The sequence below is a fragment of the Gopherus flavomarginatus genome, chromosome 2 (genome assembly GCF_025201925.1).
Source record: "Gopherus flavomarginatus isolate rGopFla2 chromosome 2, rGopFla2.mat.asm, whole genome shotgun sequence".
NCBI lineage: Eukaryota > Metazoa > Chordata > Testudines > Testudinidae > Gopherus > Gopherus flavomarginatus.
This window is the reverse complement of record NC_066618.1, coordinates 51,022,238-51,038,379: the sequence shown is the minus strand read 5'-3', so window position 1 is coordinate 51,038,379 and position 16,142 is coordinate 51,022,238. Positions and strand designations below refer to the sequence as shown.

Here is a 16,142-nt window from a genome sequence, read left to right as displayed (position 1 = left end):
GGCCATAAAATTGTGGGTCTTGTTGGATCCACAACTACATCTACATTTCCAGACAACAGTGGCCCAGAGTGTGTTTGTTTTTTTCCCACCTATGTTTGGTGACGCATTGTGACCTTTTCTTTCTGATGCAGATCTCACCATGCCTTTGTCACTTACAGGCCACATTCCTGAAATAGACTCCATGTGGTGCTCCACCTGAAGACCATTCTGAAACTTCAGCTCATGCCACATAGAGAAGCCTATTTGCTTTGTGGTGCTTCTTTCAGGCAACATTTGCACCCGTGCCCTACAATGTGCACTAGCTTATATTTTGTTTCTGGTTTTCATCCAATATGATAGTTTGACCTATAAAGTCCAAGTGGCTTGGATCTTAGCTACCTTGGCGATCACCCTGCTCTAGCTTTAGCTGATCTCAAAATAATAGTCTCAAGTTGAAATGGGAAGGGGCTGGTGAAAGAGCCAACTCAGTGTTTGTGATACAGACACAGAAAATCAAGAATTCTGATTATGTTATTTCGCCCACTCTCTCAGAGGGAAAAACACAAAGCTGGAATTAGGAGACCATATTGATTGGGAATGAGGAGACAATCTAGGATATTCTTCTCTTTCTCTGGCATACTGTACATAGACTGAGTAATAATGATTAAAATATAATAAAGAAACAATAATGACATAGGGTATATGGGTGTCCAGAGCTTGAGTATAAGAACAATGGAGAATCTTGTCCCCCTTCTTTAAATATTGGAATAAAGAAAATAGTTTAATACTTTTGGAGCAAGGTCAGCAAGCAAAAGGAGTAGCCTTGTTAAATATTTCCCACTCCAGCCCTGTATTTTATAGGCTGGATTGGGACTTTAAGGCATAGCCTTGCATTTGAAATGCATGGAAGAGCACACTGCAGCAGGCACCCCTTGAAGCATTGTAACTGGCTTAACCAGAATTCCTCCTGTGGATTCTGGACAGTGCAAGTTACAGCTCCAGCACCCTTTCAACGAGTGCAGCGTGTGCTACCCTATACATGTGGCTACATCTGAGCTGGGCCACACCTGGTGCTAACATAGAGCACTGGCTCCACCTCTCAGCCATATTGTTGCTGCTGCTTGGGCATGGGTGCAAGAGAAGGCTCCTTGTGCTCCCCTCAGCCCTTTGATATCCACAATCTGCCCTATGTTTGTGAATATGTAAATTATACTACTTAGCATTGTATCATGGTTTTCAAGTTCAATGTATTTGCAAACATTGGGCCAGATTTACATTGTCAGAACCCAGGCTGCAGACCATGTTGGTGATAAGTTCATCAGAAGCAGAGGTGCAGCAGCGAAAGTCATCCAAAACCTTCTCTTTACCAGAGGACTGAAAGCTCCCCAGTGCAGGCAGGGAGGAGCTTAGCAGCTGTTGCAGATGTTGCAGAGGTGGAACATGAGAAGAATGGCAAAGGCTGAAGGGGTGGAGCACAGGAAAGAAATAGGAATGATCAGAACAGGTGAAAGATGACTGCTCTGGTCCTCAACTGAGTGCACGTACGCACCCTTTTATAAACACCAATGGTGGCTGCAAGCGTGCCCCAGTGGATCACAACTGAGAATGGCAAATTCAGGATGAACTGCTGAGAAATACGGCAGATACGCCCCAAGGCTGAGAAATAGGGCAAATGCCAGTCTCATCAAATAAAAAGTTCTCCTGATCCCAAAGGACCAGCCACACATCAGATCAATATTTTACTTAGATTTTACCCAAAAATCATGCAGATGCCAATCCTTTAGTATCTAAAATCTAAAGGTTTATTCATAAATAGAACGAAAGAAAAGTGAGAGTTAAAATTGGCTAAAGGAATCAAATATATACAGTAATTGCAAAGTTCTTGGTTCAGGCTTGTAGCAGGGATGGAATAAACTGCTGGCTTGATAAGTCTCTGGTTGCTTCCAAATCATTGGAAGGACTTCAGTCCCTTGGTTAGAATATGCCCATCAGTATAAGTCCATAGTCCAGAAGCTTGAGCAAGAAAGAGGCTGGAACAGGGTAGAGGCAAAATGGAGGGGTTCCAGGGCCATTTATATCCTCTCCTATGTGGAGGGAAACCCATTGTTTCAAACAAAAACCTCAGCCCAGCTAGTGGAGAATCACAGGTGACCAGATAGTGTTTGGAGTCACATGGGCAAGTCACATGTTCACGCCCAATTCATACCTATATTCCACAACAGCACATTTACAGGACAGTCCACTCAGTGTAGATGGGCATCTTGCATGGTCTACTGTGAGTTAAGTGTCCTTTTGATGGGCCACTTAATTTGAATAGTCCCTCCAAGATGTGCTGGCTAGCTACCTTGTGAGCATTAGCCCAGGAGCAAACATTTGAAATCCACTTATAGAACTAATACTTATAACTTCAAATAAAAAAATACATGCATACAGGTAGCATAATCATAATCAGCAAATCATAACGTTTTCATAGACACCTCACTTGACCACCTTTGTACAAGATTTGCTGCAAATACATAAGTATTTGCAACAATTATCTATATGGTCATATTTTAATCAGACAACATCACAGTGGCGTTTGTAAGAACCCAGGAATCTACTCCACCAGTCCCTGGGCCTGCAAAATCAGACCACATCAGCACATTTTATCCACGAGTGGAAAAAAGCTCCTCCTTTTATTTCTGAATCAGGTAAGCTGCCATCTCTGGATCCAGAAAGCCCACAGAAAGATTCTGAGATCCTAGCAAAGTTTCCAGGATCTTCTGGTTGGGTTTCCTGTTCCATTGGTCTGCTCAGTTCATGAACTCAGAATTTATCTCGGCATTTTCCTCATCCCTTCAATGCATGGCATGATGTATTTGCCAAAATCACCAGAGAATTCCATTCAGCTCATCATGAAAGGAGTAAAGTTTCCATCCTGAGCCAGACCCAACTTTTTTGCCTTAGTTTATTATATAGGATTTTCCATCCCTTTATCTTCTCATCGCATTGCTTGCTGCTCAGAATGATGCCCAGTCACTCAGACACCCAGTCATACTCTAAAATATTGAAAATGACCAAGTTTAGCTGGGCCTGGATCTCCTCCCCCCAAGTGAATACCATTGTCTGTAGCCTCAGGACAGTTGGCACCATGCTTGCAAACTGGCTTTCTGTGTGACATACTGATAGAATCAGAGTACTGTACAGAAATAGAAGAAGGTGTTCTCTGAGAAAACAGAGTGCAATTGCTCCAGTATGCAGTGTAGTGTGCAGAGCTATTTGTATAGGTAAGTGGCTTTGTCCAGCATGTTCCCTGTGCAACGGAGTGCAGAAAGTAGTCCAGACAGTCCACCCAAGCAGTGACCAGTGTAGCGTGGGATGGCATTGGGAAGACTATAGGCATCACTGGGACTCTGATGCCTGTGGTTTTCAATGACAGTGGTACTATGCTTGTGCGGGACTAGCACAGGGCAGGCTCTGAAACAAGTCTAATCCAAATGGTGATTGATCCACCTGTGTACCATTGAGACCACTTCTGTGTGTGGAATGTTACAGGCATGGAGCTTGGTAGTTAGCACCTCAAACTCCTCTAGTGTCAACAAAGCCAAAGTGAGCAGGGCTGGCTTCAGATTCTGGTGGCTCTCAGTAAGACGGAACTGGACATGCTGCTCTCCTCAGAGGCCAAGGGATTCCAGGATCTCCAGCCAGGATCATATGTAAGCAAGGGGCATGTCTGGGACTAAGACATGGGCAATGGGGCTTAATGGTCGGAGCCATGGGGGAAGCCAGGCCTGGAGGTTAGAGCAGAGTCAAAGATCAGGACCACAGCATGCCTCTAGGTGCAGTCAAACACAAAGACAAGGGGCAGAGCCAGGGATTAGAAGCCTAATGCCAAAGCCAATGGGTGAGCCAGAAACATGGTTGGGAAGTAGAGCCAGTGTGGGGGAGGAGTGGGATGGGCTGAGGTGGGCTAGACAGAAAATTGGAGGGTCTACATCCCCCTCTCAATGGCCCCGCCCCCTACTCCTCCTCAGGAAAGTGCTGGACCCACCTCCTCCTCTCCCTCCTCTCCCCCTCAAGGCCCTGTCCCCTTGCCAGATTGGAGGCTGGAAGCTTGTGCCATAGTGCAGACAGCCCAGGGCCGGCGCTACCATTTAGGCAGCCTAGGCAATCGCCTAGGGCGCCAGAATAATTGGTGGGCACCATTTTGCCCGGAGGGGGGCGGCAGGCAGCTCCGGTGGAGCTGCCACATTCGTGCCTGCAGATGATCGGCTGCTCGCACGGCTCCGGTGGACATCCCGCAGGCACCACTGCAGCAGCCCCACCGGAGCCGCAGGACCAGCGTGCGGGGTGGCGAAATTGCCTTGCGCCTAGGGCGCTCAAACCCCTAGTGCAGGTCCTGAGGCAGCCACAGCACTCCCTCATCTCCTCCTCCTGCTGGTGCCTGGGGCCCCCAGGCTGTGGCTGCTTCTCAGCTCCCCACTGCTGTGCAACTGTTAACAGCCAGGAACAACCACCCCAGCAGCGGGAGGGGCAGGAGCAGAGCAGAGCAGAGCAGGTCAGGCCGGGCCACTGTGGGGAGCCCTGAACCCACCACCTGCCCTGGATGGTGTGCCACAGTGGGCAGGGACATAGGTCAGGGTCTTCTCTCAGGGCCCCCAGCCTCCCACCCAGGCTTACTCCTGTGCTTCTGCTGGCAGTGGCACTGCCTTCAGAGCAGTGCACTCGGCCAGCAGCTGCCGGTTTCTCCACTCTCCTTCAGAGCTGAGTGGAGGGAAAGCAGTGGCTGCTATGGGGTGGCTATGGGGAGGCTAAGGAAAATGTTGGGGTGGCCATAGCCCCTGCAAGCTCCTCATAGCACCACCCCTGGTCAGAGCCTGAGTGTCAAAGATGGTGACGGGCACAGGCTGAAGCATGCACAACAGCAAGTGGGGGAGGTGCAGAGGCAGAGGCAGGAAGCGGGACAGGCAAATATGTTGAGCAGCCAGTGAGCTCTGACTGCTGCCGGATCAAGTAGTAGCTAACTCCACCCCTCCACCAATCGGGAAGTGCCATTGCTCAGGCAGCCTCTGCTAAGATCAGCTCTGTCCAGTGTGTTGCTAGGACGCTGACCCTGCTTCAGCTGGGTCCCTGAGAGGGCACGGCCACTGTAATGAATTTGCCCCGAGCTGGAATCGCCAAGGGGCATGCTTGGGTGTGTGCTCAGATTTAAATAGGGAGGTGATGTCCTGGGATGATGACCATGGAGCAGAAGTGCCAGAACCTCAGTAGAAGTGAGGTTGGGCATGAGGCCCCGCCCCTTAATGTGGCCCCACCCTCAGTCCCTCCTCTCTCCCCTAAGGCCCTTCCCCTAGCCAGGCTGGAAGCCAGAGCTGGACAATGATAAGAGCCACCCAGGGAGCCCAGGCCACTGTGGGGAGCCCCGGACCCACCACTTGCCCTGGGCAGGGTGCTGGGGGTCCCAAGAGCAGCCCCCAGTGCATGCTCCTTTCCCCCATGGTGCACAGCCCAGGGCAAGCGGAGAGTCTGGGTGCCCACAGTGTCCCAGGCTCCCTGGGCAGCTCTTATCACAGCCCAGCTCTGGCTTCCAGCCTAGCCAGGGGGCGGGGCTTCAGAGGGAAGAGGAGGAGCAGGGGAGGAGACATTGAGAGGGACCAAGCCTTGTGGCAAGGGGGTGCTAAGGCCCACCTCAGCCCCCCGCCTGGAAATGGCTGGCAACATCGGCAGGGGCTGAACTTTCCAGCAGGGGAGTGGATCACCTTATCAGCTGATCACCCCTGCCATGAAGCACAGGCCCTGCCATCACCACTCTGCGCTTGCCCAAGGCTTGCAGTCTGCAGGAGCGGGGGGACAACATGTCTCCCAGACCCCCAAACTACACCCATGTTAAGAAGTGGGCAGGCATGGTCCTCCCTCTTTTAAAAGTGGTGGGGCCATGGCTCGCCTGATCCTCCTGGTTCCGGCATCCCTGCCCTGGAGGAGTGGAGGGTGCACAAGTAAGCAGACAGGTTCATCCAGATGTGGAGCAATGCAGAATGGGATAGCAGTTGGAGGACTGCCTGAAGTGGTATAGTTAATTTGAAATAGGGATACAGCCACACAAACCTTATAGCTAAGACCCTACTTAATTTGCAATATTGCAGATCCCATAATATTGGGCTTTCACAGCAATTTTTTATTTTAATGAGCTTACTTTCAATAATCCATAATTTTGCATACATTTTGAGATCTACAACACACACTCTTTTCCCCTGCTAGTACTGAAGAACCCATTTAGCCAAGCTGATAGCACCTGGAGCTTGGGCTGTCAGCACCATGCATGATGGGGCTTCTGCTGTCAGCCCTGCACATTAATGACTCGAATATAGTTGCAGCACAATGTCTAGTTATCAAAAATCTATCAAGCATAACGTAATACTTGAGTGTTTATATTGTTGCAGCAGATTTTTCTAAAACAAATAGGTCTTTTCTGGCTTTTCCAAATGACCGCAATTAATAAACGTCCATTATTACTTTTCCATATCTTGTCCGCAACTTGGTGCAATTATTTGACTATTGTCCCACAATTCAAGTAGGGCCTTGTTTATAGCACCATAACTCATTCTGAAATTGAGATGTGTTGCTTCCAAAGTGGATTAATTAAAGTGGGATCAGACACCAGATACATTGAAAAAAAATTGTTTGGGGGGAGGGACAAGAGGAAGCCAGGCAGTTTATGTAAAAAAACCCCAAAACTATACGCCCTCCCCAAAAAACCCCACTCTTTCCTGTGTAGACAAGTCCAAAGTCTATGTCTCTGTGGTGTGTAGAGTATATACACTGCACGCACCCCTAGCACGGATAGTAGTGTAGATGGTGAGGCACTGCTTAGGAGAATAAAGACATGCCTGAACCTTTGGGTATGTACCCTACACTGCTCTCTACAAGCTCAAGCAGTGCTGCTGCCCATGTCTGCACTGCTATTTTCAGCAGAGTAGTTTCCCACAGCCTCCCCACTGCCAGAGCCTTATGTGAAACTGCACCTACTCTGCCACCAGTGTAGACAAGGCCTTTAGATGTGATACAGTGCATGTTCTGGGGATCACCAAATTTCCTTGTTATTCCCTGAAAACATGAAGATAGAAAGATTTTGTCTGAACATGAAAAGATGTCATCTGAAATCTTCTGGTCTTCAGCTGAAATATGAGGCTGAAAAAACAATTGTTTTCCAGTGGAAAGCAGGCACTATTCACTATATAGTGTAATAAAAAACCCAATTTTCTCTTGATAAACAGTTTGAAAAATGTCAACTCACCTTATGTACACTGTTCAGAGGAGTCAGGCCTGTCACCGGCTGGGTTTAATATTTCTGCCAGCACAATGAGTCTGGCTGGGTGTGTAACCCACACACCTACTGAGTGTGGTGTTGTGTCCCATCTAGTGGCCCTGAGACCACTTAGAGAGTTAAATGAGTCTGTTCTACAGCTTTAACTCATAGCCAGTTGGTGTTTGGTTCATGCTGTAGCAGCTCCTGCACTAAGCTCTAGAGATCCTTGGTTCAATCCCACCTACCAATGACTAGGGGTGTTGGTGTTACAGGTGCACACAGGGTAAATGACTTTGGCAAAGATCACAGAGGATGTCACCAGTATAGCATGGTAAGAGAAACCAAGAGTCCTGATTCCTTGGCCCCTAGCCTCCATTCTGAAGGTGCCCAGCAGGTATGGAACAGAAGCTGGGTGTACCAGACACTTTCCTTTGGCCTCCCTGTTTCACACAGTGATGTTGCAGAGTGCAGGCCGGCTGCTGTCTCGTTTTTACTGCTTGAATCCCCCTCCCGTCGAGTCTGGCTTCATGGCACCTGCAGCTGCACAGCCCAGTAGGGCCTGAACACCAAGCAGCGTGTTAGGGGCGAGCAACAGCAGCAGTTTCCCAGCCCAGGCTCCTCTGCCCTTTGCAGAGAGACTGTTCTGCTCAGGCAGCGCTCCTGGCCGGCATTACCGACAAGCACCGCCAGGGGGTGCAGGAAACGCTGAGCATGACAGGAGCCCCAGCCTCCAAACGCGGAGGGGCAGGCGGCCTTGGTCAAGAGAGCCTGGCTGTAGCCAGACAGCTACCTGCGCGAGAGGCGGGCAAGGAGCAGTGTACCTCTAGGCCACGGTGTGGCGCTCCTAGCACAGACATCAGCGTCTGCTTGAGCAGCTGCCAGAGCTGGGACCGTGGATGCTGAAATAACTCACATTCCTCCTACGTGTCACAGCTGGGCGCGCAGTTCAGTGTCTGTCCCATGATCTGCCCGCTCCCGCGCCTCCTCTTTGGTTTGCAGGCGGAGATGCTACTCGCTTCGTCAGGCGCACGAACTCCGCAAAAGTCGTTTGTTTTTTAAATCTTGCAGGAATAAAAAATGCAGAGATTTGAGCCTTCTGCCGCTGGGGCGTCTAAGCAGGGGCCCTGGGCAGAGTCTCCCTCAGCCACTGAGCCAACCATGTGCTGATAAACAATGACCATATTGTGAATAGAAAACAGACTCCCGCTCCTTATAAAATGCTCTCTCCCCACCGGATGTGTTAACTAAAAGCCACTGAGGAAAACAGAAGAAAGTCAAGAAAATCGGGTTCAGACTGGTAAAGATGGGCGCAGGAAAGCCAGAGAGAAGCTGGTTTATGTGCCGGAGGGCCAGTAATCCTCCCTCAGGTGGACTAATGGATAGTAGATTTACCTTTTTAAAAAATCAGCTGTTTGGTTGTGTGATTATCTGGGGGGGGAGGGTTGCTATTATTATTTTAATATTAAAACTTCTTACTCCAGGGGCCTATGAATAATAAAAAGGAACCAGCGTTCTGTTCTGGAGGATTGTAATCCAGATGCACAAAGGCAGCTGCAGATGATCATGTCATTAAGGTTAGGCTGCTGACTCCAACTCCAGTTCTGGACCGGACCTCAGACTAGCTTGATGCCAGCTCTATATTTCGCTTTATTGTCTTCTTTCAAATGTTACTATCTTGCCTGGGCATGTTGAGGTGCATTGCCCAGGAATTTATGGTACAAATGCGTCTCTCGCTCTCCCTGCTTCGTCTGCTTAAAATCTCCACCGTCCCTACCAAATGGATGCAAATAGGATATTTTAATAAACTTGCTTCTCCCACCCCCACCCCCCCCCCATGGTAAACAGATCCTCCGCCCTCTTCTCCTCTTTTAAAAAAGTATTTGCAATTGATTTAAGTAAGTGATTCATGTAATTAAATGGTTAGGGATTTGTTTAATGTGATTTTATATGAGCTGCGGACATTTCCAAAGCAAACAATGAGTTCAAGTACAACATACATGGTTGTGTTACAAGTGTTACCCAGCTGGCTAGGAGATCTTCAGAGAGCAAACAGTCTAAATCTGGAGAGTAAACAGCTTCAGAAAAAATCTACAAGTCCCCAGGTCACTGAAAACAGCCTTTCATTTGTTTTCCCTAATGTCTAGTAAAATCTGAGACATTTTTGTAGTGCTATTGTAAAATACCTTGAGACGGGCGCTCACAGATCTATTTCTGTTTTAAGGGGACCTGGGGCTGCTTGGGGGGGGGGGTTGTATGTGTGCTTTTATTTAACTTCTCTGCGGTGTGGATCTAGTGCTATATTTACTTAAGACTATATTTTAATAATCATAGAGAGACCAGTGTTAGGGGGGTTGTGCATGGTTTTGCTGCAAATAAAAGAATGGCTCTTGAAAGCTGACCTCATTAAACCAGTCTTTGGGGGCAGTGGGATTGTTATGTTCTAAGGGGTACAATATTTTATACCAAATTTAAAAAGCCCAAGCAGACTGGAAACGACATTTTATACGTATCTCAGTACCTAGAACTTAGAAGGATGAGTGAGTTCTGGGATGGAGAGGAGATCTCATAAAACCTGAATCGTAAGTGATTTAGCTGCAAAACATCTTCCCACCGGCCCTTGGGACTGACCCTCCGTTCAGAAGCACAGCACGCTGTCTCCTATTTCTACGTGTCACCCTGTCCTTTTTTTAGGTGCCATCGATTTGCTGTGGCTCGTTAAGCAGTCTCCCCAGCCTCTCTCTCTGGTCACAGCAACAGTGTGGTCATTTGCAACTAGACAGTTTTAAGCGTCCAGAGCTAATTGTACATACTGTCGTGTGGAGCAATAGCTTTATCAAGCCACGGGGCTTGAGGAAGGCGAGAAGGATCAGGCCCTTTGAGATTCGGTTCTGGCGCCCAGTGTGAAAGGCGCCTGGCAGCCGCGTGGGACTGTGTTACACAGTTATTACAATGGTGAGCGTTCCACAGCGATGGGACCTTTCCAACCATGTACCAGAGAAACTTACTAGACCCTATCCCGTGCTCAATTCTCCTGCAGACCCTTGTTGATATCAGTAGGGAGTTCGGCTGGAAAACTGATATCCCGGGAAGAGGTCTTTATTGCATGCAGTGATTGAATTAGATCTATTTTAAATGTGATTCATTGTATTTAATAGAGGTTCTGCAGCATGCCTTTAAGGGGGGCGGAGGAGAAGAGCCCCCCTGGATGAGAAAGTTGCTGATTTGTTTCCCACCAAATCAGAATTCAGAGTTTAAATCAGTAATGTCCGCTACTTTAGTTACGAATACCGAAGAAGCCACCACATTGAACTCCAATGTAATCCCCCTTCTCTGGACCTCCCTTCGTTATTGATCTTGCAGCAACCTACAATACGGCGATACTGGGCCAAATGTATCCCTGGTCTGAGTCCACGGCAGTACGTGGATTTGCACCAGGGATGAATTTAGCTCCGTGTGTGTATTGAGCGGTAGTGGTGACGATCTTTCACCAAGCGTGATGTCTATAATATTTGCACATCTCTCTCCAGCTGACTGGGGAGCAGAGACTCTCCTGATACCGATGTTATGCCTTGTTCATTGCTGTTGGTATTCACTTTAAAAGAGCTCGAAATGGACTTTTTTTTCCCCTAGCAAAGCTTTGTTGTGCAAAACTAGTTGGACGAGTTAGGGTGTCGCTGCTCCTGATTGCTCTGGCCAATGGAACCCGATCCACCCTGCTGTGCGTAAGAGCGCAATTAAGGATTTAACCAAGCCTATGCTGCGCCCCAGCCAGCAGTCTGCCAGAGACAGAGACAGACACAGAGACTCAAAGACTCCCAGCCTCCTCCCCCAGACATGTCTGCTTAGCCCTGAGCAGCCTCAGCAGCCAGCCCCAGCAAGCAGCCGTCTCCAAGGTATGACAGGAGTATTTGACAGAAGGGTCCCCAATATCAGATCCAGCGATTTCCAGGCTCCTTTCCAGACGTCTGCAGCCATGCACCATCCGTCTCAGGAATCTCCAACTTTACCCGAGTCCTCGGCTACGGATTCCGACTATTATAGTCCAACGGGGGGAGCCCCGCATGGCTATTGCTCGCCTACCTCGGCTTCCTACGGCAAAGCGCTCAATCCCTACCAGTACCAGTATCACGGCATGAATGGACCAGCTGGGAACTATCCTGCCAAAGCCTATGCAGACTACAGCTACGCGAGTCCTTACCACCAGTACAGCGGGGCTTACAACCGGGTACAGAGCTCTTCAAACCAGCCAGGTGAGAGCTGGGGGGTGGGGTGGGCTGGATTAAAGGGGGACATCTTGCTGGTACGGAGGGGGAGGAAACTGAGGCGATGGGGAACAGTTTGTGGGAGTAGTGGCTGCTGGGAAGCCAAAACATCAGGGCAGAATGATTCCCCGAGAGCTTTGCTGGGATGGATCCTTCTTCGGACAGTTCTGGGTACCTGGCTTCGTGGCTTTTTAAAATATGTATCCTGCGCAGCTAGCGATCCTTAAATGGGGTGGGAATAAAGCCACCGAATTAATGTGCATGATCTTAAAACTCCTCTCAGAAGCAGCCATCCATTAGCAAAGCAAATGCTTGTAAATTGCCCAGGGCCTCCGGGGCTGCCTCCAGAGAAATCTACGTACAGAAAGAGAAAGAATGTCGGGAGTTTGTGTCTCAAACTCCGGCTTATTGGAACTGTGCAAAAGGAAATAAAGTTTGCTTCTCCCACCCCTCCTCCGGCCCCCGCGGCTGGGGAAATCCCTGGCAAGGGAAGGGTGAGGATCTGGCCGGAATTCTACCCCCAAAACTCTGAAATGTCTGACTACTTGTGCAGTTTGCAATGTTTTGCTTTAGCCGACTGGAGCCTGCTTGGAGATGAATGTCGTGAGGAAATTGTGGTGCTCACGGCTTGGTCAATGGCTGAGGGAGGGCAGCCGGGTGTGGACGGGAGAGATCTGCTTTTGGAAAGGTTTCTGGTCCGATCTGATCTGGTCCGGGCGGCGCATGTTTAATCCTGCTCGTATTTAGCATCCAGTCAGTGTGCGGAATTAAAACCACACGCTCGCGCGCGAATCTGCTTCTCCGGGGTTCTTCTTACACACTTCAAGAAGCACACTCAGGAGCAGACGGATATACTGGGGTACCTTATCTTTCCCCTGCCCCCACCCCTTTGTGAAACAGATTGGATCGCAAACCAGACTTTTCCAGTAGCAGTCCCAATGGATTGCAGCATCTGCAATTCTCTCCCGCCAACCTCTTACGTCATTTATATACATAGATATTTGCTTTCACTTTTTTTCCCCTGTTGTTTGCTCTTGCTCATCAAATCAAAGGGAAAATAAAGGCCACTGGCATATTAAGGCTATTTGTAAAAGAAACCAGACGCATCTGCGCGCCCTTTGCAGATCAGCAGCGATATGATTATAACTATAATCGGCCCTCTGTCTGAGCCGGAGCCGGCCACTTTCTGTTGAACTGAAGGAGGCCAGTTTTCTTGTGGGCCTTTGAACTGCGTAGACCTCAGTATTGCGTCTTCCCAGCCTGGCCGTCTGGGCTCTGCGGGTTGGAATTCGAGACATTGCAGCCTGCAATTCAGTGGCTGCAGCTCGCCCGAGGGGGGAATGGAGGGATGAAATATACTGCCCAGTGCACACCCCCATCACTGGGCTCCTTCACAGTGGAACTTCAGAGGTTTAAAAAACATGACCGGCTTGTAGGACTGATCTGCAATCCCCCAGAGCTCTCTCCCAATACATTTCGCAAAGAGGGAACGGAAACTGGTTAGGTGCCCCACCAGGATGGTGGGAGATTACTCCATTTACCCCTGCCAGCTCCTTCGCCTCTATTCCACCAGTATTTTTAAATAGCCCTCACCCCGCGCGGGTTGTGTTTGTAGAGTTGGCGGCTGCAGTGGCTGGGCCAGTGGGCTGGATCTTTGTCTGCTCTTTTTCTCCACTGGGGACTTGATTTTTCCGGGAAACTCTAACCTGATCTATTTTGGATTGTTTAGAGAAAGAGGTGGCGGAGCCCGAGGTGCGAATGGTGAATGGCAAACCAAAGAAAGTTCGCAAACCCAGGACTATTTATTCTAGCTTCCAGCTGGCTGCGTTACAGAGGAGGTTTCAGAAAACTCAGTACCTAGCCCTGCCAGAAAGAGCTGAACTGGCTGCTTCTTTGGGACTGACACAGACACAGGTAATGCAGCCTTGGGACCTATTGCCTTTTCCTTGTCGGTATTAATACGGTCTTTCTCACCCACCAGAGAGGAGAGCCGATGCCACTGGTGAGGGATATAAACAGTAGCCGGATCCTATTCATTAAGACACGCGAGACAGGCCTGCTGTTCTTTAAATGGGCGGAGTGGGTTTCGTTTCGTTGTTGATTCCTGGTTTTTGTATTACAAACAGCTCTGTATTCAAAGGCTTGGGCGCTCGCTGGCGTTCACACGCAGGAGCTTTGGAAGCCGGGGTTTGTGCAAAAAGGGGAGCAGGGGGATGTGATGATGTCTCTCGCACTTTCATAGTCTGCTTGAAGGCTTTCAGATCTATATGCAGAGAACAACTCCATGGCCACGTATCTCTAACGCCGACGTTGTCCATTACAAACATAACCAGTCACTGTTACCTTCCGGGTTGAATTCGTGGCACAGAAAGCGATAGATAGATGAGCTGGCCACCCACCCACCCGGCCTGCTTCTCTGGGGCGAGACTGGCGTGGTTGTTGTTTGTGTTTACACTCTATCGCCGGAAAGGCACTGGAACAAAAATAATCCTGGTGCAGAGGACAGAGCCTGCTCAGTCTGCAGAGAGAGCAGAGACTGGAATAGACGAATCTGAATCAGACGCGTTTCTCTCGCTTGCCTTCACTCCCCCTCCCCCTGGCTTCCTTTGAAATGTTTTTATGGGCTTCTATTACCCTCCCATAAACAAAATTCTTCAGAAAAGGACGGCGGTGGCTTTCGCAAGGTAATTGCAGCAAGGCACTGCCGGCCGCAGACAAGGGAGGGGGTAGCACCGGGGCAGAATACCTACCCGCCGGACCCGAGCTTGCATTCCTCCAGGTAACAGACTAAAGTTGGCCCGCAGGATCGGGCCGGACGGGGTCATTGTAAATACCACGCTCGATAGTAGATTGCTCTGGGTAACTGACGTGCTGGTGTCCGGAAAGATTTAACTCTCTTCTCTCCCCTCCCCGAGTGAAGTCAGACCCTCAGCCTGTTGCCTCAGATCGTTTCACATTACGCTGGTATTAATCATCTTGATTTCCCCTTCTCTCAGGTGAAAATTTGGTTTCAGAATAAAAGATCCAAGATCAAGAAGATTATGAAAAGCGGGGAAATGCCTCCGGAGCACAGTCCCAGCTCCAGTGACCCCATGGCTTGCAACTCTCCACAATCACCTGCGGTTTGGGAACCTCAGGGCTCTTCCAGATCCCTCAGCCACCATCCTCATCCTCATGCTCCAAACTCCAACCCATCCCCTGCATCCAGCTACTTAGAAAACTCCACTTCCTGGTATTCCAGTGCTAACTCCCTCAATTCCCACCTCCAGCCCCACGGCTCCCTACAACACCCGTTAGCGCTGGCCTCTGGGACAATTTATTAGACTATTTTTTCCCCTGGACTCCTGTGTTTTACTGTTAAGGAATCATAACGAAAGGAATGCCTGTGGGGGAGTTTTAAAGGGAAGCAAAACAAAACAAAATTAAATGTGTAACGCTTGTGCATGTAACTTATTGCATTTCAAAGGAGACCCTTTTTTACAGACGGACAATTTTTGCTCAGCTGTGGACACTATCAATGGTGCCTTGAAATCTACGACCTCAACTTTTCCAGAGACTTTTTTTTCAATGTTATTTTAACCCTGTAAATAAGTGTAGATAGAGGGATTAAACTGTATATTCTGAATAAATAAAATTATTTCGACCATGGGAGACGTTTCCAAAATACCCCTTTTTCCATTGCAAAGAGAAAAAAAGAACAGATTCCTTTGCTTGACTTGTTTGTTGGCGAGATAGATTTGTTTAGGGCCCGAACCTGGTGCAGATAGAGACTCCTTGCTTAGAGGCGCAATCTCATGGGAAGCACTACGGACTGTAAAGGTTTACAGGATCTGGCCGTGTAGGTCCTCCTTGTAAATCTAGAGCTGCCCGCTAGGGAAACTGTCATCTGGAGAATGGGCTTTTCAAAGACAATTTACACTTTACCCAACATTATTTGCAATTAAAAGAACAGTACAAATTCTAACACTGGGAGAGAGAAATCTCTCAGTAAAGCCTCTCTGAATCCTTGGCTGAGAGCAATTATCCTTGAGAGCTCCGCAGTCGCTAGGGTAATTATACAAATTACATTTCCTTCAAAGGAGGCTTCTAAATACGAGAAAAGGATAAAACCAGGGCAAAACTCTCCTTGTGCCTATTAAAAAGCTTGTATCGGGTAGAGGCCAGCGATACCCTCTGAATAAGGGATATTGGAGGAACCTTTTTAACTGTGTTCATGGAAAAGCCCAGACCTCCGAGCGATCGTTATCTTCTTCATCTTTAAAGTCTTACTGCAATTAACGGGGACAATTTTCAGATAAGAGGCTGGAGATCTGATAATGGGGCAGGAGAAATGGCTTTCCCACAATACACGGGACTGATTCCAGTCGGGGGCATTAGTGATTGTATTGTGTGAGCGGGACGTGACTTCAAAATGTGTGCTGTGTTGTCGGCCTCCTCTTATGCAGAATAAAACGATCTCAACACCCTTTATTACTATTTATTTTCACTTGGAAGAATCTCTCCCTCCCCTTAAAATAAAACCCAGTACAGGCAGGCGTCCCCTGTGCAAACAGAACAGCTGCGTTCCCAGGTTTTTGTAGGGTCATGGGCCTTTAGGGGAGTTGGCCAGCTCTGGG

General features: G+C 48.8%; 1 protein-coding gene across 1 annotated transcript; it reads left to right on the top strand.

The window, feature by feature from the left end:
- The first annotated feature begins 11,023 nt into the window (after positions 1 to 11,023).
- Positions 11,024 to 15,950, top strand: DLX5 (distal-less homeobox 5). The gene is made up of 3 exons (XM_050941744.1): positions 11,024 to 11,514; positions 13,256 to 13,440; positions 14,523 to 15,950. Exons 1-3 carry the CDS (start codon positions 11,160 to 11,162, stop codon positions 14,847 to 14,849), a joined length of 867 nt encoding a protein of 288 aa, XP_050797701.1. The 5' UTR covers positions 11,024 to 11,159; the 3' UTR covers positions 14,850 to 15,950.
- Positions 15,951 to 16,142: the final 192 nt, after the last annotated feature.

Excerpts from the sequence above, each read along its gene's own strand:
- DLX5 (XM_050941744.1), top strand. The coding sequence starts at position 11,160 with ATGACAGGAGTATTTGACAGAAGGGTCCCCAATATCAGATCCAGCGAT. Across the intron at positions 11,515-13,255 it reads GAGCTCTTCAAACCAGCCAG|AGAAAGAGGTGGCGGAGCCC; the intron begins GTGAGAGCTGGG and ends TGGATTGTTTAG. Across the intron at positions 13,441-14,522 it reads TGGGACTGACACAGACACAG|GTGAAAATTTGGTTTCAGAA; the intron begins GTAATGCAGCCT and ends CCCTTCTCTCAG.